We start from the raw sequence: 24,840 nt of genomic DNA, 5'->3' as shown, positions 1-24,840 counted from the left end.
GTGGGAACAGCAACAACAAAAAACACAAACAAACAAAAAAGAGAGGTTCTTTAAAAAGAAGCTGTTATGCTTTAATTTGTATTTTTTTTCTATCATTGCAGGGCTCATTCATATTAATGGTTTATTTAACCTGATTTCCTAAATGGGCTGAAAAGTATGGCTTAACTGGTTCTTTATCAGCTTTGGGTACCATTCACTGTAATGATTGGGGCTAATTTCTTAAGGAGTCTTTGAAATCAATAACTTTGACCATCACTTTACTTCTTCAACCTGAGTAAACTATGATGCGGTATAGCAATTTATCCAGGGCCGTGTGCAATCCTGGGCTGGTGGAGGTGGGGGTGGAGATGGGGACAATAATTTGAAAATGAATATTCCTAGTTTCAACAGAAATCTCTTTGCTGTAATGGACATAGCCCCTTGCTTAAATTATGCTTATCCAAAAATCTTAGGTGGTATATTAGTTGTCTACTGCCGTGTAACAAGCTACCCCGTAACTTAGCAGCTTAACACAAACTATTATCTCACAGGGTCAGGAATCCAGGTATGGTGGAGCCAGATCTTCCATCCCAAGGTCTCTCATGAGGCTGCAGTCAAGGTCAGCGAAGGCTGCAGTCATCTGAAATTTCGACTAGGGCACAATCTGCTTCCACGCTCACTCATGTGGTAAACACTTCCATGCATGTGTGTTGTGGAGACAAACTCTTACAAATATTGCTATCACCTTTTCCATTAAACAGCCAAATGATTCACCCTGGATTTTTATCTGCTCACCACTCCTCTACCCTCTCTACCTGCTCCCACCCACTCCCAACACATATAGGTCTTTAATCAACGATAAATTTATTTTGCAAAAGGCTGTCAGCAGCTTATGCAGAACCAGCCTCCCTGGATCACATGTAAGTTCTACCCCAAAATGGCTTGCAATGCAATTCTTTGTGAGTTTTCACTTGCAATTGTACTAACAGATTAAAGATCAAAGAGGGAGCAGTCCCTTGCACAGCAGAATGCCACTGGCTTCTCAAAACTAAGCCATTAATCTCTCAATAGACAGGTGGGCACCCTTTTGCCAACCAATTCATTTCACCCAAGAGACCACCTGAAGAGCAACTGGACTGAGTGTAAAGTTACAGGTTTTGAAATAACAAGGAAAGGTAAAACCTTTTAGGAAAGGATGTGCTTTATTTCCCCCATAATTTCCTACTTGTTGAAGTTCATCAACTCCCAACCTCCACCAGCCAAGCCCCATCAGGGTGGGCTGGGAAACTGCGGAGAGAAAAGCAATTGATGGTGGCAGCACCACTGAGAGCAGACACTGTGCAGATGAGCATCTCACCTGGCAGGTGCAGCAGGAGGCAGCTGCTGCTCGTGGAGGTCTGGGGCTCCAGGATGAGTGCAAGTCTCCCTCCTATCCTGCTGCCCCCACTCTGGTCCCTTTGCCCCATCACAAGGGGACTCCCGTCAACATTTTCACTCCCCTGCCCATGGCTGTACCATCACAATTGAGTTTCACCGCAAACCTCTTTTATATATTGATTGGTTCCAAAACCTACCTATTATTTTTCCACCTAATTAGATAGTAGACCTGGCCATCACATGTAACCTTTCACTGATGACTCAGACACCAAATGCCCATGACTTCTAGACCACTCAGTGTGTGTCTGCTTGTTCCTGGTCAAAATGGTGCCAAATCTTTGTGCCTTTAAGTTCATGTACCATTTCCTATAGATTTGCTCTTTCTTCCCTCAAACCTAGGCTTTGACAGTCAGTTTTACATATGGTTAATCTACCGGACTGGAACTCCCTCCTGCATGCAAATCAAAGCACATACATACACTCGCACTCCCCTCTAATGCAGTGCTTCTGATCCAATGTGGGCCGGGGGAGAAAAAATACAGAACAAAAAAATAGTATCTATGCAAAATAAGTTAAAAGGTTCTTATTAAAGACCTCAAGGTCTGTCTCATGAGTTCAATGCATCACTTTTACCTGTATTATTAGTTTACAAAGATCCTGTTGAACAGCTTCGCTCCTAATAGCTACAAAAAATTGTGAACTCTGGGTAAGTGATTAAATCTCAATTTCCCCCTTAACTTTTATACACATCTAATAGAAGTTGCTCCGTGTTGTGTGTGTGTGTGTGTGTGTGTGTGTATGTGCACATGCACTGTGTCTCCCCTGCACATCCCCCACTCAATCATCTGGTGTAGGAATACTGAAGATATTATTGACTTAATCACTCTTCTTTATTCATTGCACCTGATCAGTCACCAAATCCTTATAATACCACTTAAAATATTTCTCAAATCCATCTCCTCTAATGCATTCCATGGGCTACTGCTACATACAGTAGTTTGCTAGGGTTGCTGTGATGACTGATTCTGTGTATCAACATGACTGGGCCACGGGGTGCCCAGATATTCGTCCAGACATTATTCTAGGTGTGTCTGTGAGAGTGTTTCTGGATGAGATTAACGTTTGCATCAGCAGACTGAGTAAAGTGGACTGCACCCCCTAATGTGGGTGGCCCTCACCCAATCAGTTGAAGGCCTGAAAAGAACAGAAAGGCTGCCCCCCCCCCTTTTTTTCACTTTAAGCAAAGTTTTTATTTTCAGTGAAAAAGTACATTTTCTCATTTTCTGTTCTTGGCATAAACTTTAATTCTTCCCAGTAGAACCAAAGCCTCCTGAACCCCTTTCCTTCTCATCTAAAACTTGAACTTCCTCTATTTCTGGGTAAAAGATCCTTTTCATAAATGAGCCATGCAATTCAATTGCCCTTTTCGAATTTAAACTTTTCTTTGCCAAAATTAAATAGTGCAACACCAACATTTCCTCTGTAATCTTCATCTATGACACCAGCTCCTACATCCATGAAGTGTTTTGCAGCCAGGCCTGAACATGGAGCTGCTCCTCCAAGGCACCCAGAAGGGAAAGCTATCTGAATGCTGGTCTTCACAAGGGCCTTCTGCGTAGGTGGCACCATGTAATCACAGGCACTTTACAGGTCACAGCCCGTGGCGCGCGTGGACCCCTTGGTCGGGGTGGTAAGGTGATCCAAGAGCTGGGCAAAGAGGAGCCGTGTGCCGCCCTCCTCCACGGCAGGCTGGGGCCGCTTGCTGGGGGAGATGGCTTGTGTCTCTTGAGAGCAGGGCATGGCAGGGCAGAAAGTGAGCACAATAGGGTGCAGGGGAACAAGAGAGAGGAGGATGAGCCCAGCAGTCAGGCACACAAGTCTGGCCCTTTCTGAAGTAAGAGGAAACTTCTACCTGACTGCCAAAGCTGGGACATCAGCCTTTCCCTGCCTTTGACCTTGAACTAAAACACTGGCTCTTCCTGGGTCTCCAGCCTGTTGGCTTTTGGACTGAGACCTACGTCATCCACTCTCCTGGGCCTCCAGCTTGACAACTACAAGGTCTTCTTAGCCTCCATCATTGTGTGAGCCAACTCCTTACAATAAATAAATAGATAAACAGACAGACAGACAGACATATCCTGTTGGTGCTGTTTCTCTGGAGAATAGGGCTGCTGTAACAAAATGCCACAGACTGGGGGACTTAAACCAGCAGAAATGTATTTTCTCACTGTTCTGGAGGCTGGACGTCCAAGATCAAAGTGTCGGTAGGTTTGGTTTCCACTGAGGCCTCTCTCCCTAACTTACAGACGGTCGCCTTCCCGCTGTGTCCTCACATGGCCTTTTCTCTCGACATGAACATCCCCAGTGTCTCTTGTGTCCTAAACTCTTCTTCTTATAAAGACACCAGTCAGATTGGACCGAAACCCACCCAAACAGCTTCATTTAAACTTAATTACCTACCTAAAGGATCTATCTCCAAATTCAGTCACATTCTGAGGTACCAGGAGTTAGGGCTTCTACAGAAGAATTTTCAGGAGACACAACTAAGTCATAACACATACCTACTGTCTTAGCTTATGGAAATACTGTTCTATCATTTCCTCCTTCCTCCACTATTGCCACCTTCCATTCCATCTACAACATTAAAGTAAGCTTTCTAAAATCCAAATCAGATCAGGCATTATCTATTTAATTTGGCCTCTTAAGTCCTTAATGCTTCATTGCTTACAGGACCTAGCTAAAAGTCTTTAACCAGAAAATACCAAGATATTCTGGGTCTTGCCTTTAACTACCCCTTTCTAGCTTCATCTCTCATCATTCTTCCTCACTGGCTCTATTTGTAGCCAAGCCAGAAAAATCCCTCCAGAGATCATTCATCTTTTTGTTCAACTCAGAGGCTTTTTAAACTCTATCCTTTGAGATGTGCAGCCTCCCTGAACACATACCTTTTGGCCACTGCTGCATAATTATCAGTAGATCTGAATCCTCCTCTCCAGACAGAATAAAACTCCAATATTGCTTTTCATCCAAATAAAAAACTTATAAATTAACTAGCCCATTAAATATTTGCTGGATACCTGCTTTAGATCCAGCCCTTTCCTAGGGACCAAACCACCCAGTCTGTACTGGGAGGTGGGAAATGTGCATGATATAAAAGAAGTAACAATACAATCCATACCCTCTTGGTCTTCTTCCAGAGATGGCCAACAGATAATCCATCCACCTCTATTGCTGAGGATTTGGTAGAATCAATGGTTTAAAGTAAATTGAAACATACTGTCTAACAGAATAGCAAATTTTCTTCTGGCATAACATATACAACAAACCAGTAATAGCCAGCCCCTGGAGTCCAAGATTTGCTACCTAGAAATACTCATATCCAGAAATAACAGGAGTGACAGTCTAAAGACCCAGACCATCTATCAGGACAGTGATTTCAAAATCTTAGTGTAGGTGGATTTATGAGACCAATAAGCCATCACTACCACATTCTACAGTAAAGCACTGTAGATCCCAAGGAAGCCAGGGAAGTTGAAGACATTGTGTACCTATGGTTATGTGGGTAGGGGTGATGTGCTTGGGGGCTACCCATTAGCTGAAGTCTACACACTGAAACTTCCATTACAACTTCAATACCTTAAGTTAAATTAGGCAGTTAAATGCCATCAGTCAATTTCTCCTTCCCTGTCAAAACAACAAGCCACGGTATCACTACTGTTAATTGTCTGAACAAGCTGCTTACATGGAGAAATAATACCATCACAGAAGAGATCCACAATGCCTTCCTTGGATTTCCAACTTCAATTTTTTTTAGGATGTTAAGGTCAGATGAGTAACATTTCACCAAGAGGAAACAGTCTTTTCTGAGTCTTAACTAACTCACCAACCTAAATAGAGCAAGGATAGGGAAGGGGAGAGAATATGCAGGGGGATTTGAAAAGGTGCTATTGGTTGGCTAAACTGCACTTAAAAGGCGCAAAGGACAACAGATGAAGTCATGGTAGAAAAAAAATCTTGCTAATAATTCCCAAGCTGCCAGCACAGAGACTATAACTACCGTATACAGAGAAAATACGAAGATATGATATATTAATTTCCGGGTGAATGACCAGGCCACATAGCTCTGGGTGTTCTAAAATGTGAAGGCAACTGTTGTCATAGCATTTCTGGAGTGATAACTCATGTAACATTGCCCTGTTCAGCTGATGCAAATGGAGGCTGAAATGGGAATAACATCTCCAGGAAGTCCCCCGTGGTCTGGATGACGGCAGCGCCTGTGAATTTTTCTGGTCTACTGTTCAGCTGTGGGGTCCTCATCCTGAACTTTCTGTTCTGAATGCATCCAACCTTGAATACGAAATGATGGATCTCCTTAGATTTTAAGCACCCCCAACACTGTATTCCATTAATAAATATTCATTTTCCTTTTCTCCCTCCAGTAGCATTTTCTCATCAATCATGGCTGAAGCCGGAGCTGTGAAAGCCCTTTATGCCTTACTGTGCATCGCTACATGATTCTGTGCATCCTTAAGAAATTATGAAATTATTGCAGACTGGGCGTGAACCTTTTGTTTGGTGTTGTTCTTAATCGTCACTGAGTCTGTGTTTATTCCCAGAATGAAACCACTTTGTTGTTGTTGTTGGGTTTTTTTTTTTCCCCTTCGTTTTCTTCTAGCACATGTATAAATCACTCCATTGGATTCTACTGTCTTGTAAAAATAAAAACGATCCCCAAATGTTTAAGAATTACTCAGGGACTATTCGGTGTTCAATATGTCAAAGCAGCCAAGACAGACAGTCAGGAAGAAGATTAGAATCAATGAAGAAAAATCCATCCCGGGCACAAGCTGTCCTGCTGCCAGCGCTGGCGGGGAACGCCTGCTCACCCGGCACTCTCATTACTGGGAGAAAAAGTCTTCCAGCATGAGCAGGGAGGAGGCTGCAGTCTCTGCTGCCTGAGTTCTTAGCACAAATCTACGTTGCATTTTGTCAAAACGGATACGCCTATGGAGTGGCCGTCCGCTGCGCAGTTTTAAAGATCTCCTTTACCTCTCTGCTGCCTCCAGATAAGGACCAGTCACTGGGGCCACAGCAGGGGCTCAGGGATAACCCAAAAAGCTGAGATGCCAAGATCTCCACTTATTTCCTGCTGGTCCACCAACATGAGAGGCTCGCTGCCTGGGGCAGGCCTTCTGCTCAGCACCGCCACTCTTCTCGTCCATCCATCCCGCGCTGGATATCATCCCATCTCCTCCTACCCTGTTTGAACTCATTCCACAACTGGGGGACTTTAAAAGGTCATTTTAAATCTGCCTGGATTTCAAATATGAAAACTGGCTCAAGTATTTAGATAGAATTAGATAATAACAGATTATGGCAGCAAAAACGGGATCAATGAGCACATCACAAACCGATAGTCCAGAAGCACCTTCGTTGGTCATGGCCCCGTGTCAGGCTGCACGTTTGCAAAAGCAGCTTCTGGAAACCATAGGGTGGCTACAAGCGCTGAAGGCAGAAGTTGGGGCAGGCTTACACTGAAGACAGCAAAAACTTGGAGCAAACAGGCTCTCCCTTCCCCTTCCATGGAAAACCTAGGAATATGCTGGAAAAGATATCTACTCCTAATGCCTTGCTAGACTCACACAACTGCAAAAGGAATCCCAGCCTTGGCACCTGTCTAGGTTGTCTCTAAAGGCACTTTCAAATCTTTGACACTGAGACTTCCTGTTCTGGAAGGAAAGTAAATTCAGTGCTTCTGGATGGAATATAGGGTCTGCTTGAGTCCCTACCCCGAATCACAAACCCCAAGCTCTTTAAAGCTGCATGAAGAGGGAGATGTATCAAGTCAGCTTCCTCATTCACATTTTGGAAAACTGATGCCCAGAAATGATAAGAAACTGGCCCCAAATTATGCATTCAGGTGGACATGTGCCCAGGTCTGGGAACCATGTCTCTGGGTTTCCATACCTAGACTCTGTCCCCCCGACATCTTAAGTGGGGATGATATAGGTGGTGGGTTACTCCTTTCTGCTGAAAGCTGAACGTTGAATATAGCTTCCATCAGCTTGAAAAATAGAGCCAGGATGGCTACAGAACCCATCCAGGAGAACCTGCGGCCCGTAGTCACTGAAGCACAAGTCTTTTAACAGAGACCTCCCCAGCTGTGCCTCAGGAAGTGTCACCAATACCTGCTGTGATTCAGACTGTGTGATTTGAGATTTTACACTGGTTTCTTCCTTTGTGAAATAATACAGAGACCCTACTGTTCTTACAAAGATGTTGGAAGATTAATGATTAATTATGAGCACATAGAATTTCATAGAGATTACTTTTCAATTTCACATTATTATTTTCAGCAAAACCTTTGTTATGATTATGCGTCCAACAAGTAACACTAAATATTGGAAGGTTTCTTTTTAACTTTAAAGATGACAGTTGCAATCTGAATAAAATAACTTAATACAGTAAAAGCTCATCAAGCATTCCACAATTATACTTGACATGCACAAATCTCCAAAACTGGATGCCCAATATGACAAATTTCTGACAGGCTTCCAGTCCTCCACATCATGGCCAACAAGGACAGGCTGCTGGCACCCTCCCCAACCAACTGTGAAGAAGCCAGAAGGGAAAAAAGAAGCTTGTGTATTTAAGAGAGATGCTCAAACATTAAGCAAAATGTGTGTGAGGTTTCTGGGGAGACAGAAGAGTGATGGGTAAGTCTGGGCAGCGGCCTACAGTGGGGCAGGCCAGGGATCAAGTGGGAGACAGCTGGTATTCCACTCGGAGCCCCAGGGTAGCCCCAGCATGCTAATTTGTGGCTTGCTTTCTACCAGGGTGGAAATGCAGCTGTTTCCATCTCCCCAACCATCCTACGCCCATTACCACAGAGGCAGACACCCTGGAAGGGAGCACTAGGGAATTCTGCGAGCAACAGGGAGCACTAGAAAGGGTACAAAAATGATGGAGTCTAAATAGCAACACCAGAGTTTCCACATCCCCGAGTGGAACAATCTGGGATCTAAGGTTTGCTCCTCCATCCTGATGGCACTACCAGCCAAGACAGCTGATGATCCCAAGAGTGGAAGAAGTGAGCTCCTGGGGAAAAGTGAGGTGTCTAAAGACAACATGGGCTATTTAAGAAAAAAAAGACAACAAATGGAACAACTAACAGCAGAAGACAGAATTTCTACCAAAAGGAAAACAATTAGGTCTTTAATATGCTTGGAATTTATTTTCTTAAAATATAATAATGAGGAGGGAGGGTATAGCTCAGTGGTAGAGTACGTGCTTAGCATGCACAAGGTCCTGGGTTCAATCCCCAGTACCTCCATTAACATAAATAAATAGATAAATAAATAAGCCTAATTATGCCCCCCCAAAAAAAGTCCTGAAAAAAATTAAAATTTTAAAGTATATATACATATGTATATAATAATGAGCTAATTCTTCTCAAAAGTTGACTATTGATCTATTCCTTTTACCTGTCTCTGTGACATACCAACTTCAAATATACATGTGGATTAAAAAAAAACAGATTGTGAAAGGCAATAGCATTAACAGAAGAAACGTGTAATACATGTTTACCTCAGATTGGACAGTCATTTACCTTATAGTGGGAAAGGCTTTATTAAACAAAACCCAAACTACATAAATCGTGAGAGAAAAAAACTAAACAGAAAAAGATTCCTGTACCTCAAAGGCCACTCTGTGTGAAGGCAATAATGGAAGCAGCCTGGGAGATATTAATAAGGAATTATTATCTGGGTATATGAAGGATTTCTGTACATCATCTAGACAAGATAAGAAGCCCAATACAAAACAGATAAAGGATAAGAAGAGGCAACTCAGAGGGGATCCAAAAGGCTAATAATAGGTGCTCAGACTCAGTAATCATTATTGTAATCATCTGATAAGCAAAATTAGAAAGTAGGCAAAACTACTGTTGGAAACAGAAATAGTCATGCATGGCTGGTGCCTTTCAGGAGAGAATCTGGTAAAAGTTACTGAAATTAACCATACACATAGACGGTGATTCCCATTCATCCCATCCCTGATCTGATGTCCCAGAGAAGCCCTCTCATAGGTCCCCAAGAAGACATTTGTGAGGATGTCCACATCGTTTGTGACAGCAGGGGACACAACCAAGATGCCCACGACTGGAGAACAGAAACATGAGATGCGGTGTAAGGTTACTGAGAAACACTCGGCCGCAGTCAGAGATCATCAACCAGTTTTGCACAGAATAACACGACAGTATAAAGCAAAGAGAGAGAAGGATTTCCTCTCTGAATCGGGAGGACATCCGTTATAGACACCGGAGGGAGGGCCTATGCACGAAGGGGAATGGGAACTGGAGTTCAAAAGGAACATAATTAAAATTAAATGAAACAAAAGAGGCGCCTTGCACAAATAATGGCGGCATGACATATTCATTTGTGCGTGCATTCACTCATTCATTGTAAATACGTGTTGAGTGCCCACTGGTGCCTGGTAAGTACACTAAGATTACCAAGTTGAGCTCCTGCCCTCAGGCAACTTCATACCGGTGGACTGACAAACAGAACTGATGACTGAGTACATCAACCCTGGGCTTCTAAGACTCTAAGGGAAATTGAGATGGCGATAAAAATTATGTCAGTGGTGCTGAGAGATGATGGTGATGATGGTGATGATGGCATTACGTATTAGGAGACACAGCCTACATTTAATCATTCCCAAGCTTCACCAGCATATGTATTTAAATGGAATGAATTTAGGCAAGCTGGATCTTGGAGCTTGGTGAATTTCCTCTGGAGGACATTTGAGACTGCCTCACCATAACACAGAATTTCCCTGTGGGAGGACCTCAAGTGCCCAGTGGCATTTCTCATGCCCTGCTCTGTCCCCCAGGTGCACACAGCACTCATATGGCAGATACAGAAAAGAAACAAAATACTTACCTGATTAGTCCATTTTTCCTAGTGTCACCATTCATTAGGTTTTTCCCCTGGCGCCTAAACACAGTCCAGCCTCCAGCACTGTGCTGGATTCTGTTTCCTGTGAGTGGATCTGCCTCTAATCCAGGTGGCCAAAGGCAAAAGACGAATTCCTTGTAAAAAGAAAGCGTGATGGTCAATGTAAGAGTTGTTTCACCAAATCCTTGCTACTCTGGGTCCTTCCTTCAAAGCAATAGCTTTGCAACCTCAGAAGCGGCAAAGGATGGTAGTGCATGCATGTGTGCACGTGTGTGTATGTGTGCATGTGCGCGTGTATGTGTGTGTGTGCGCGCGTGTGCTTGCAAGCAGTGGAGGTGGTGGGGGGTGGGGAATATAGAGGAAATTAGAATATCCTCCAGAGACAATACCTAACCTCAAGTTTGGGGCCAAGATATCTCAGACTTAAAGATCCTTCTCAGAAATTCAATTTCTCAGGAAAGGGGCTCATTTCCTTAAGACTGCCACATGCTATTCCTTAGACAGTAACCTTCCTAGACCCTGCATCCATCTCATATGCCTTCCTTCTTCCTGCCTACACATTTTTCCACTTCATCTGGATAGGAGACACAGTCAAATACACCCAGACTATGGATAATGGCTCAGACTGCAGGCAGGCAGGAATTTCTGGAACAAAAGGCAGGCACTTCTTCAGGGTCAGTGCACAGGCACTTAAAATCTCAGACACAAGGGCTTTGAAACATCACAATATTCTCCAGCGATGGCAAAGGTACAGGGACGTGAGCCCTGTCACAGCACTTGGCAATGCCTTTCAGGGACTTCCTGTATGGCCACAACCTCTGACCACTAATTGCTCTTACGGAAATTTATACATAGGGGATTATCAGAAATATGGCCGAAGATTGACAGTTAGGAATACTTAATGCACCATCTTGTTTGTGACCCAAATTTGAGGTCTTCCTGTCTTTTGAAAATTAAATAAAATTCTCTTAAGGCTCTATGTCACATGCTATGGAAATTCCAACATCTTCCTCAAGATTTCAGATAATTCTCAGGGGTTAAGCTTTAAGTTCCTGTAATGAGTGCACTCAAAATCTTCCCAACATTCATTTAAATGCAGAGCTTTATGCCAACGGAGGTTGGGGATACAGTCCCTTTTCTTGACTTTCTCTCCAAAACAAACATGTGGAATTTGTACCTGTTTCAGGATTTAGAGAGGAATCAGGAAAGTGAAGAGAATATAGACACAGGGATACAAAGACTCTAAGTTTGAAAATTAAAAAATTTTAAATTCTCAAAAAATTCCTTCAGCCTTCCAGAATTTTGATTCCATGCTACCACCTGTAATGTCACTCAGTTCACTCTCCTTTTTGTTTTAATCACTTTACCTCTCCTACTTCTCTACTTGCCCCAATGCCTAATTTTATCTAACACCATAAACAGGGCAATGCAATCTCTTTGTTTTGCCATTTCAGGTGGATCATGTTCTCACAGCCATACCAAAAAGGCTATTGAGATATTGTCCTAAAGATAGTTATGAGGAATTTCTTTCCGAATAAGGACATGCAGAGTGTCATCTCCCTTTCTGTCAGTTGACATCATCCTGAGTTCATGTGAGGTCTGGAACCGTGGCAGTCATTTTGTAACTACGAGGAGAAAACACAAGGGCCAGAAGTGGAAGAGCAGAAAGGGCCTGGGGCCCTAATAACATTATTGAGCTGCAAAATTAGCCCTGAAGGGAATTACCACCATTATTCCCATTCTTCTTGCCAGAAATAATAAATATTCCTTTATCATTATTTAAAACATTTTTAGGCAAGTGCATCAACTCAGTTCTGACACTATTCACCCAGAGACAGTGTCAGATCCCACAGCCTAAGGGCTCAGTCCCGCAACACTGCTCCCACCCTCCACTTCAGACACCAGTTGAAAGCCTTGGTTATTACCTGTACTTCTGACCAACTGCCTCTAGAGGGAATGTTCCAACCACCCCATCCTTGGGTTCAATTAATTTGCTAGAACAATTCATAGAACTCAAAGAAACACTTCAACTAGGAAGCTCCCCAACCCACTACTACTGGGATTTTATGGAGGCTTCCTCACACTGGCATGGTCACTTATTAACTCCATTTCCAGCCCCTTTCCCCTCTCTGGAGAAGCTGGGAGCAGGAGTGCAGCTGAAAACTAGGGGCAGAGACCGATATATATATTTTCTATTATCTCACAACAAGTATACCTTCACTTGTAGCCAAAGGCATCTTTGATACATAGTATGTCAAACTCTTAGTATCTCTATGGCTCAGTTTTTCTATCTTTAATTGACATAACAATAGTAATTTATTACATTTGGTTCTTATATAGAGAAATAATAATTTAATTCCTACATATAGTAAATAACCTAAACACCTTATACATAAGTGTATATATACATTTTTTCATTCATTCCCTGAATAATAATTAAGTCCCTAGTAAGTAATAGAGATTCTGAAATGAAAAATACAGGTTTAAGTTTCTCTATGTCCAGCAGCCTTTAATAATCTGGCCTTCTCGGCTTTGGTTTTTGACAAATCCCACCAGAAAGCGTTTGTTCTGAATCCATTATATTCCAATGGTATTTGCCTAGGAGGCAATGCTCTGTCTCGACCCTGTGGATTTGCTGTTTCTTCTGCCCTACTGCTTCCTCCCACTCTTCAGGACCTAGAGAACTCATCTTTTCCTGATTTACCTTCCCGCAGAGTATATTGATCATTCTGTTTTCCCCGGTGATCCATAAAATGTGCGTGTGCTTCCACTGGCATGTTTTTTGAATACTGATGGAAATTTGATGGTATTAAGGCAAGAATCCAAAAACGAAGAAATTGAATCCTACTAATTAAAGATAGGATTCTGATGACTATAGTCTTAAAGAAATGAAGCCAAATGGGATACAAAGTACTATCCTGCATCAGCGCCAAGAGAGTCCCAGTGCTGAAGTCTCCTAAAGATTGGGTAGGAGAAGTGGATTTGGCTCAAGGCCTAAATGGGGCTTCCTGGTTCCTCCCTCCCAGTGCTGTGAGATCTAAACTTGGCCTCTTACCACCATCTTAGTAGCCCATAACGAAAAAGAGATCAGAGCAAGGAGAAAAGGTGGTGTTGCCAAACCAAAGAAGGTGCCACCTCAGTTTGCCATTCTGTCAAATACTGCAGAATATACACAGAAGGGCATGAGCTAGCTCCTTCCTAAGGGTCAGCTCTCCAGGGCTGTCTACCTCGGGGCAGCAGGAAGTGTTGGAGAGCACAACCAGTGCCCTGAACGAGTCACATTAGCAAGCCTTCCATCCTCGAGGCACTTCTAATGAAGGGAGAGGACACTAAAGCTTCTTTCCCAGTAGGATGTGTATAAGTGACTTTCTGCATCAATGTGGTAAGCTGTATCACTCCTCAGCAGCATTTACTGCCCTTCCCCTACCTTCCTCCTTTCCTGATTGTGGCACGTGACTCTCTTTGGCCTATGAAGTGTGCGCTTCTAACCAGCTGACAACATTTATGGTTAGAAGCATTAGAAGCCAGCAATTAAACTCTATTAACCCACTGTGAAGGGAACCAGCAATGTTGCAGAAAGTGGCTGCTCCATCACCCTGGGTCCTGGGGTGAGGAAAGGGATGACACGAAGCAGAGCCCTCAGCCAACCATCAGCAGGTAAGTGGTGTGTGTGAGCAATAAAATGTATGTTTGTGAAGTGACTGAGCTGTTCCAGATATCTGCTACCCCGGCATGACCTCACCCAACCCTGATGAGCCAGGAGCTCCTCTAGAAACACGTGCACCACTCCATCATCAGTCTAATACAGAGCCTGGCACCTGTGCACACTCAGCGGCTCTGCAGAATAAACCGATGGATGCTTTAAATCAAATCTATCATTTTCTTCACTGAAAGGCAGTGTGGTTTAGCAGAAGACATTAGGCTTTGGAGTCACAGAGACTCGTTTAAATCCCATTTTGCCACTTACTAGTGGTGAAACTTTGGGAAGTTCAACTTTCAAAGTCTCAGTCTCCTCGTGTAAGACAAATTTTGCTTGAAATGCCTTCCTTCAAAGAGTTCTTGCTAGTGCAACATGAGATAACATCTGTCAAGAACCTGGCATGCTGTCAGAATATGCAGACACTTAATACATTAAGTTCATTGTTAATAATATTGACCATTTTTTGTTTTATTAAAAAAAAACTGCACACATAGCAGTGGAGTAAAAGAAAAGAAGCAATATATTACAGGTATTTCTGCAGTATAGTCAATAGTACTGAATAATTGATTGCTTGAGCAGGATTGGAAAAAGGGGGAAAAGCAAAAGAGGATAATTACCCAACTTATGAAGGAGATGGTGTGAACACCGCTACTTGAACACAAAGAGCAGACAGAACAGGTCATACGTGGCTTGACGTGGCTGGACAGAGCATGGGGCTGTAAATTCAAGTTTAGGTGTCTCGGGTTCCAGGGAACTGTAGGCTATCCACACAGTTTTTGAGCTGATAATGAATGTATAGGTCTAAAATTTAGGGAAGATTTATGTACATTTATACGTACATTTAAAGTTTGTGAATTAAATTAACTGTTAACTTCAAGAGAGGTAAGTTGACTACATGAGTTCCTTGGCAAGCATATTTCATATTCCATGTGTACATTTTTGCACAGCCACCGACTGTCTGTGGATAAAGGGATTAGCCTACTTTGATTCTGATTTGTATATGTCCTATTCTGAGGACAAAAAAAATTTTATTTTGAAATTCCAAATTTACATTAAAGGAGACCCATGTCTATTTAACCAAATGCAAAGATAGTCACTGAAGATAAACCATTTGGGAAGTATAAGAACTAGCCTAAGTAAAAATTTTAGAAAGTTAGTCATTTAGCACCAATTTTTGTGTCTCATATGTTTTAGTCAGAAGTCTCTTACTTAGCACTAGTTATTAACCACAGATGGAGACGGTAGTAAGAAGATGGTGGGTGACTTTTCCCAAATCATTCATTCAACAGATAGTTTTATTAAAGCATAAACCCTGAGAAAGGATTGGCCCTTGACATATTGTGGGATGATGAATTAAAATCAGACCTGATTCTCACCCTTAAGGAGATCATAGCTTCAGACGAAGTAATGACAAGAAGGACTGAAGAGAGACCCAGGTTACGTGCTGTGATGGTGGGGCAGGGAGTGATTCCTTCCAGCTGAGGCAGTCTGGTGAGTTTGCGTGGGGCCTGTGATTTCTGAGCTGCTTCTTAAAAATTAAGCATTATCCATGTGGGGTAAACAGTTTGAGGAGGGCATTATAAAGGGGAGAATCGCAGGAGCACAGGTAGAGAGGTGGGAAAGGGTTGGGTACTAACTCAATTTGATGATCACCAAATATTTATAAAGTGGTGGGTGAGCAATGGGACAGAAAATGTAGATTAAGGCCAAGCCATGAGGGATTTTGAATACTGGGCTGAGAAATGTGATCTTTATTCTGTAATAGATCCTAGGACTCCATTGAAAGAACTTAAGCAGAAGAGAGATTGACTCTTATAGGGAATTTCAGAAGAATGATATTCGGGGGGCTTTCCTGGGGATAGATTTTCTCATTATAAAGTCAGGGAAATAATATTTACTGCACAAGGATGGTTTTAAATGAGATAACCTATGTAATGCCTTGGTTGGTAATAGGTTCCCTTCCCAGCCTCTTCCCTGAAAGTGACCTGATAATATCCACCCGCTCCTCATTAAGACCCCAAGGGCAGCTACTGCAACAACATGGAGATATTAACAAGGGCAGGTGCTATAAAGGCAGCTGGAGACCCACAAGCAGGGATTTAGCAGATAAAGGCAAGCAATAAAAAGAGAAAGGGGGAAGAAATGTTTGCCAAGGGCTGTTGGAAAAGAAATAAATTGGAAACCTGTTATGCATGTATCTGGGACACTGCTGTTAACTCAGGAAGGGAGGGAGGGCTTACAGAGGGAGTTCCAGTGGGTCCTAGAGCGCCCAGGAAGCTGGACCCTCAGGCTGCGTGTGTGCGTGTATGTGTAGACACTGCAGCCCATCCAGATGTACGGGCTGGCAGAAGGGAGCTGGAGTTAATCACCAGAATTGTTTCAGTTAGGAAAATTGCTCTCATCAAGTCGCAATTGTGACACCATAGCAGTGTCTGCAGGCATACTGACACATGCAAAGTCCCAACAGGAAAATCTGCAGAGATGGGAGCAGGAGCCCTCAAGGCACCACTAAGAACTAAACACACACAGCAGAAACAGCTGAAGATGGGCCTCCCTGCAGCAGGGGTTAAGTTCTTATCTGTATAGAAAGCCTGGCCAAGGCAACCTCAGGGTATGATCCAACTACCTATCTGGCCAGCCACTGAAGCATCATGAAGTCATCAGTGCCCTTGAAACAAGGTGTTCACTGTTCAAGAATGGGAAGGGAGGGACTGCACTTAAGGCTTGCTCTCCAAGGAGGCCAGCTCTGGGCAAGAGAAACAATATGCCCTCTGTGAACTCTGAACCCCTCAAGGCCTCCAGGAAATGTGCAGGCAGATACTAAGGGACAGAGATGCTCAGAGGGGCCATACTCACCAATCGCTAAAATCGGAGTTTCCTGGAAGAGGGGCACGTGAGCTGAAGCTCGAAGAATGAGTAACAGGGAAGCACGAGGGAAGTCATCTGGGGTTGACTACACAGGGTATAAACAGTAAGAGTGGGTAATCAGTAATGGCAAAACTAACTTCAAGACGCAATGACTCTGTTCCTTCTGCTTAGCGCTTTCACAGGGGTACAGCTCCGATCTTCATAACTTCTACAGACTAGTTTTAAATAGTCATGAGTCACTGCCTTTCCCCCTAACGTACCTCCTTCAGAGCAAATACTGACACCCACCTTTCTGGAGGACCCTGCACGGCAAACCCCTGCCTGGCTCTGGGAAGAGTCTACCGCTTACAAATCATCCCGGCTCTACACCAGAGATCCTGGGCAAAGAACTGTTAGCTCTTCTCTCCTACAGAGTCGGGTACAAGGATGCTAAGGAAGGGAGGGAGGGAGGGAGGGAGGAAGGAACAGGGTAGGTAAACCTTCCAAAAGAACTTAAACTGGGGGCTCCAAACATATCCTAGAAAGAGGGGTTGGCAGACTGTTCATTACACATAAAAATACCTGCTGAATTACTGAGTTAAATAATGTGAGAATCAATGACTGAATGAACGAATATGCTACTTAAAAATCTATCCGAGTTTTGATCCGAGAGAAGCCTTCCTGAAGGCGTGGCCTGGGCAGGCTTTATGACACGTACACAGCACCACTCACCACCGTAGCAGAGCTGAGGTTTCCAGTGCCCCTCTCGGAGTCCTTCCTCCAGGACGTGGAACCCCATTCATACCCCGCCCCAACTGCAGCCCGCCTTGCACAGTGTCAAAACCTAGCGAGTGAGCTAGGGAGCCCCTGGGGATGTCAAATCAGCCCATTTTTCAGGTGTGAAAAATGACACTGACCCAGACAGCTCGCTTGCAACCACTCGGGGACTCTGTGATTCGGAGGGTGTGTGTGTCCTTCCTTGGGTGGGATGTCTGCTGCCAGAACAAGCAGCAAGAGCCGAACAGTGTTCTTAACCCTCCCGTCACCGGCAAAGCCCAAGAACAATTCCCGGGAAATCAAAATAGAATCCCAGTAATAAAATCCAACCTTCTTTCCTTCCCTTGTGCTTCGTCTAGACTCACTCCGCTCACGGGAGACCTTGCACTTGGCGCTCTTCAGGCCAGAGCTCCCCACACGAAGCGGCCGCGGCGGACGCTCGGGCTCAGCCAGCGGGCAGTGGGCAGAGACGCTAACGACGACACCTCGGTTCAAGATGGCGGGGGCGGGCCGTGTGCCTGTGCGGAGCGGCTGCGCGGTTTCCTGGTGCCCAAATCGCGAGAGCTGCGCCAGGTCCCCGAGAGCTGCGCCCCTCCCTCCCCGGGGAGAACCCTGTGAAGCAGCCCCGCCCCTGGCCTCTCCGGGAGGTGTGTGCTCTGGAGCACGAGCTCGCTCTGCTCCATTCTTTGACCAAAGAATAAAGATGTCATTTGCTTCTGAACTGAACTGTGTCTCATTCTATTGGCCTGAACACCACCAGGCAGAAGGACCCTTGTTGGGGACTCGAAAGGGTCAGTGGCATGATCACCCCTTGGCTTAGTTCATTTGTGATCACCTTCCCAGGTGGACCTAACATGCTTTATTCTTACTCTAGTACATCACCAAGTCCTCCGTGGCAATACCTGGAATTAGGTGTTGTGACCCCCAGTCTGTGCTTGTTCTATGCACATCATACTTGACAGATTTCAGCAATGTGCTTTCTTTCCCAGTTGGAAGCAGAGCTTTTGAGGGGGTTGTGAACACCTGTGAAATTTTCTTTACACACCTTCATGTCCTAGAAACATACAAGTGGCTCCCAAAAGACCGGATTTGTAGACAGAGGCTCCTTTCAGAGCTTCAACTCAGAGAACCTGGATGGATGATGACTGTTTGTTCATCACCAAAGTGTTGATGAATGCTGTTCATTCTCCTTGGTGACTCTGCCCAAATCCCCAGGAAGTGGCTTTTAACTCGGGCAACCAGCCTGCCAGCAACTTGGACAAGCTCAGGCTTTTTGTGGCATTTCATTGATTTAAGCGACATAAAGTACTAGCTTTGATTTGGCTCCCACGTGGTAGGTAGTTCTCCTCCATTCATAAACCAGCATTAAAAATGCAGAGGACTCATTGCCTTTCATGTCCTTAAGTTCCTGGCTTATGTGAGAGGTTTTTTGTTTTGTTTTGTTTTGTTTTGTTTTTCTCATAGCCTCAGTCTTTGTCTTCTGAGTAAGGGCAGACTTTTTAACCTATGGAAACTTGTATGCTGTCTGAGAAATAAGCATAGCTCCATGCTAGGGAGCAAAAACATTAGCTCATCCCAGCAAAGAAAGATGGTCCCATGAGATATTCATCTCAGCCTTGGTGGCAGGCAGAGCAAGCAGCAAGCAGAGTACCAACTGTTACTGAAGTCGATGATGAGACATGGCGGTCGCGACCAGGAGGTGATTCAGGTGAGGCAGAGGGTATCAGGAGGGCTAGGAGGTGGGCTGGCTGCCTGGAGAGCTCAGGCATAATTTCCTCTATCTTCATGCTGTCACTGTCAGCCCTTTATACAGCACCAATGTCATGCCACATCAGCTGCACCTGTGCCCATGTGATGACTTTCAGACTCAGATAAATACCATCAACGGACATCAGGATGATGGGCTCAGTGGAACACCCTGCTGATTGATCTGTTTGTGTCCATCCCGGGGCTGTGGGTCTATTAGATAAACACTGGTATTTTGAAAGAAAGGCAGGAGAAATGACTATTGGGTGGCCTTTAAATTTCTTGTTTAGTTTGGATGTTGTTGTTTGCTCTTAGGAATTTTTTTTTTTTTTTTTTTTTTTGGTGGGAATGATTTTTTTCTGGACAAATAGATCTGGACACAAACATCAGGACTTCATTTGCCAGTTCCAATTCCTCACTGAATACACTCCACAGCTGGCAAGGTGTCAATGATTAGCTGATTTCCCTGCTCTGTTGCAAAAGTCTGCCCTGTGGCCAGATTAGACATGAGAAGTAGAGGGGCCGCATGATCTTCCCTGGAGGCCTCACCCCCTGAAGTGAGAGGCCAGTCCTCTCACTTCCGGCTGGTAGGTACAATCTGGGATAAAACAGACGCTTTTTCTCATTTTGCAAAAAGCAAGCTAGGGTTTGAGGTCAATATTCTGCTTAGCTGCTGCATAATTCCTTGCATTTTGGATTTTTTAATTTTAAGGAGAAACTATTCATAAGAAAAATATTTATCATTGGAATTGTTGAGAAATTCTAGGTCATGAAAAACTACCCTCCTCCAAACTTTGAAATTGGTTTTGTTTCCCAGGCTTTTAAATCCTGGAAAAAAAGAGTAATTCAAAATTTGTCCCTTTTCTTACCTGTTCACCCAAGAGAGTTCCTTACTTAGTATGTCACCATTTCTTTACCTTTAAGATTCAGATGATATCACTGAGAATTTCATAAGTGGAATGATGTATAGCAATTCTGAATCACTTTCCTCCTTATGCCTTCCTGAGAACACTGTGCCTTAGAATCATGGTATCAGCACTGGGTATGTAAGAACTTGGAACACCGCAAATTGACTCTGCCTGCGTCATCCCCTCTGGGCCCTGAACTGAGTGATCCTGGGAGCAGCGTGAGAGGAACCAGCACATCCATGTAGCAACATGTAGATTCCAAAAGGTGAGGTGATGACGCCTGGCCTCTGCTTATCCTTTCTCCTGTATGAGCCTGGAATTAAACAATGAGAAATTGGAACATGAGATGGTCTATGCATTGTGAGAAAACTCCCTCTGATTTTCTAGCTTTCGCTGAGAAATACGTGAAGAAGGGTGACTGACATGATACGCTTCTAATATGAGTTCTCTACAGGTGTGCTGCTCGAAGTGTGGTCTGTGGATGAGGGCTACACTGTGGACGATTTGTCAGTGATCTGTGCGATGAGATGAAAACAGACGTTAAAAGTGTTAATACTTGGGGAGCAATTTGACATTCCACTACATCCAACCAGGAGGCTGTGGACTCATCTGTTTTGAACAGCACACAGACTAGTCTGATTGTTGTCAGATGTGGGGGTGAATCACAATGGCCCCAGTTGTATTCAGTTGTGTGTAATAGGATAGATCTATCCATGGCAGATGAGAAATCAAACATGCTGGATAGATGACCCAGAGACAGGAAGACCACAGGTGGTGAGAAGCACAGTATTACTGTATTCACCAGACTTGTAAACGACCCACTCTTTGTCCATCCTGGTAGGTTGAATGGAAGCACCATGAGGGCAGGAATGGTGCCTGACTTCTGCAGTGCTCTCTCTCTCCAAAACCTGATACAATTAATTCCTGGTTTGTTGAATGAATGAATGAATGAATGAATGAGGAATGTTCAGGGTTCCGCCTCCCTCTCAGGTTTGTCAGCCACTAGATGTCAAGAGAAGATGGTCACAGTACACATGTCACGACAAGACAGGGATCACTCAAAGCTCTCACTCGCCTCACTCACCCAGTCTTTAATGTCAAGGCAGTGAGACAGAAGGCTCTGGAATACAGCTCCAAATGCATGTCACACCTCTAGAGAAATATGATTCCTTCTATAGAATTCATTGTATCGCCACCTTTTCAGGGTCACAGCTATTCCAAAAGCACAGTACAACTGATATTTCTTAATATAAGTACTTATTGTTTGGAAGTAATCAGTATCCCATAAACATGCCACAGTTTTTTTTTTTTTGTGAACTTTAGAGAGTAAACAAGGTTAAAGTTTCAGGGTTGCTGACATTACCAAAAAACCCACAGAAGTCACGACCTTGTTCCCCCAGAGGACACAGGAGAGACAGACAATACTCACCATATCCTAATATTTTGACTAAAAATATATTTTGTTGACAAGGAGTAGAAAGTGAAAGCATTAGGCTAGAATGCACAGTGGCTCCCACCTGAGGGTGGCCCAGTCCCTCAGGGGGACTTGGAAAGGCACAGATGCTCCAGTTACCTATCACCGCACAGCAAACCCCTTCAAATTAAAATGGCACAAGACAACCACCATTTTACTATGCTCACAGATGTTGTGGGTCAGAAATTCAGAGGGGGTACAGTTGTCTCTGCACCACAACATCAGGATCTCAGGAAGATTCAAATAACTGAGAAGTTTTCAAATAACTGTGGGCTAGAATCATGTGGAGAATTCTTCATTCACATGTTTGGTACCAGGGCCAAGAAAAACAGTAACCTTGTAATGGAAAAGTCTGGTGGGTAACACCTTTACCCAGTGATCAAAACTACAAAGGGGCATCACTTGACCCCTGATAAGAGGCGTTGAGAAGACACAGCGTCACTTCTGTGGCATCCTGCCCAAAATATACAGCCTGAATCTAATCATGTCTGAGGAGCATTCTACAAGTACCTGGACTATGTTTTTCCAAAAAGTACAAAAGCACAAAAGACAGTCTCTTTTACTCTCAAGTAACTCAGAAAAAAAGACTATATTAGTAGACACACACATAAAAGAGGAGAATTGAGAAAGTAAATGGACGCAAGTTGGTAACTCTGAAAAGGGCGTTTGCAGAAGTTCCTGTGCTCCTCTTGCAACTTTTCTGTAAGTTTTATATAATTTTTGAAATTGTATCAAAATAAAGTTGTACAATCAGAAACAATAACAAAACATTTATTTATGCATTTCTTAATGGTTATCTCCCAGCTCCTGCAGTGAATTCCATTCTGTAACTTTCCAAGGAGTCGTAGTTTAAACAAACCAGAATGTCCTGACCTCTGCTCTCATGTTGCTCTGTCTAGTCTTCAAGAAGTAGATCTAGGCTTTGGGGGGAGAAGTCAACCAGAATATTTCAGGTCACAACTGGCCCTACATATAGATCTTTTCGTTAGGTTACAGAAAAGTTGGTATAACAAAGAGCCCCCAAATCCAGAGGCTTAGATAAAAGAGAACTTCATTTCTCTCTCATTAAAAAGTCCAGAAAGTTTGGACAGCTCTGCTGTCCTCAATTTGAAGCTTCTATCTCCGGGTCCAAGGGAGCAGCTTCGTTCGCCATTTCCTAGCCAGAGGGGAGGGGGAAAGAAGAGAGAAAGACACGCAGCTTCATTATAAAGCCCAGTCTGGACATGTGCCTACATCACGTCTATTATGACTTTCTTGGTCACAGTTTAATCACGTGCCACAGCTACAGGATGGGGAGGCTGAGTAATCAGCCTCTATCTCACTAGATGTGGCCACATTCCTAGCTTAAACTCCAGGTGGAGGGGGCATTCTATTACTAAGAAGAAGAGAGTGAGAAGAAATAATGGTCGGTAATTTGATCCTCTGCCCAGGCAACAGAGATCGGGGGATTTCTACAGGACGAGCAGAGCATCTCAGACATGCTTCCAACAGGGGTGTGACTTTCTGGAGGAGGTGGGAAATTCATGGAAGAAATTGGGCTCCCAAAAGAGACATTGTCCTATCTGGTGTCCATTTGAGAAAAGTATTTAAGTAGCTGTAAGATTTCCAGACCCAACATGCTTTCTTCTGGACACGAAGACCAACATTCCCCCAGCCATGGAGAGTCAGAATTGCCATGTCAAGTGATTTTCATTCTGTTGACAGAATAAAATGTCTTTACACAAACAAAGCTGCCCTCATCTGTGCCCACATTCACCTCCATGTGCAGAGGTACACAGGCGTGGTACATGAAGTCACCCAGGACACTCCAGTGACTCTCCCTAGACTGGGAGGCTGAGGTATGTTTACACTGTCGACTCTCACTTACATTATATGGTTACTAAACGGTTCCCATAAAATAACAGGCCAATTACTCAACATTGCTCTTTAAGGGACTATGTCTTGAATCATCATATTTATGAGTGGCTAACTTGCTTTATGTACGTCTGAAAATATGACTTATCCCAGAACAGGCAAGCCTCATCACATCTGCATTCTAGCTGATTAAAGCTTTATTTCATTTTTGAGGGTTTTCCCTCAAAACAGCATTTCAGAATGTCACTTTCTCTTCCGTCCTTTTCTCTCACATCTCTGTAGGATGCAGACATGTACACGCAGAGTCCGATGGGCTCTGCTTTTCCCGTCCAGCTTCACTGTACCCCTAGGGAGGCGGAGAGGAAGTTAACAAGGGTGTGGGGGGATACTGCCTAACTTGTTAGCATAGCTAGTTTGCCATTGTAACCCAAGTCCTGAAAATGCGAGAACCACCCAAGAACATTAAGAGTTTAGCATCATCATAAAGCCTGGGACACTTGTGCACGAGGAAACTGCAGATCCAGAAGCCCCCAAAGTGCCACTAAGAGGTTTTGAAAATCGCCCTGGTTTCCCATGAACCACCCTCCTGACCCTACCTGTACCCCAGGTCTGGAGGAACTGACCCCTCCTCTTGGCTGGTGACTCATCCAAATGCAGGGTTAGAATCTCCTTGGCTCCCCATTACAGCCGCTTCAGCCAGCCCTTCTGCACTCGCCCAGTCACAGCCCCAAACCAAGGACCTTTGGAAAGGCTGCCCACCTTGGCTCATCTGTACCAGGAGCAGGGGCTTCCCTTGACCTAACTGGCAGCTGCACTGTGCTAATACACCCACACCCACCCTGCTTTTCCATGCCCCATCCCCAGCCAAGGATGCTCAGTGAAGGCAATGCCCACATCTAGGTGGTCTCGCGGCCTGGCTGACGTAAGAGGTGGCCTAGCCTAACGGTCCCAAGTGTGGTGCTGGAGTGTGATTGCCGAGGCTTGCGTCCTGTCTCTGCCACGTGCAAACTCTGACTTGGGCAAGGGACATCTCTTAGTGCCACAGTTTCCTCCTTAATCTGATTGACAATACTACATACTTCACGGGATAGTGTGAAGTTAAGTTAGTTAATATGTAAATCACTTAGAAACATGTCTGACATGATGAAGGCTCAAAAAACAGTAGCGATCACCTTCATTACTATTGTTACTATTATTATAGCATCTGACAATGAGAAAATC

The 24,840-nt window shown here is 44.0% G+C and overlaps 1 protein-coding gene and 1 pseudogene across 2 annotated transcripts in view; both read right to left on the bottom strand.

Annotated features, from left to right (window-relative positions):
- Positions 1–24,840, bottom strand: part of LOC105095726 (uncharacterized) — a 433,324-nt gene that overhangs the window by 26,865 nt on the left and 381,619 nt on the right. The window contains exon 6 of one of the 2 annotated variants that reach the window (XM_064494703.1): positions 20,167–20,604. The exons of the other annotated variant lie outside the window; for it this stretch is intronic. Coding sequence (XP_064350773.1) covers positions 20,416–20,604 — 189 coding nt within the window. The 3' untranslated portion in view covers positions 20,167–20,415. Of the gene's footprint in view, positions 1–20,166; positions 20,605–24,840 lie in introns of those variants that run through there. 2 annotated transcript variants of the gene reach the window in all.
- LOC105095725 (deoxyuridine 5'-triphosphate nucleotidohydrolase, mitochondrial-like) lies at positions 2,584–3,430 on the bottom strand (annotated as a pseudogene).

This window comes from Camelus dromedarius, chromosome 15 (genome assembly GCF_036321535.1).
Source record: "Camelus dromedarius isolate mCamDro1 chromosome 15, mCamDro1.pat, whole genome shotgun sequence".
NCBI lineage: Eukaryota > Metazoa > Chordata > Mammalia > Artiodactyla > Camelidae > Camelus > Camelus dromedarius.
The sequence above is the reverse complement of the archived record's forward strand: the minus strand, read 5'-3'. Positions and strand labels throughout refer to the sequence as shown.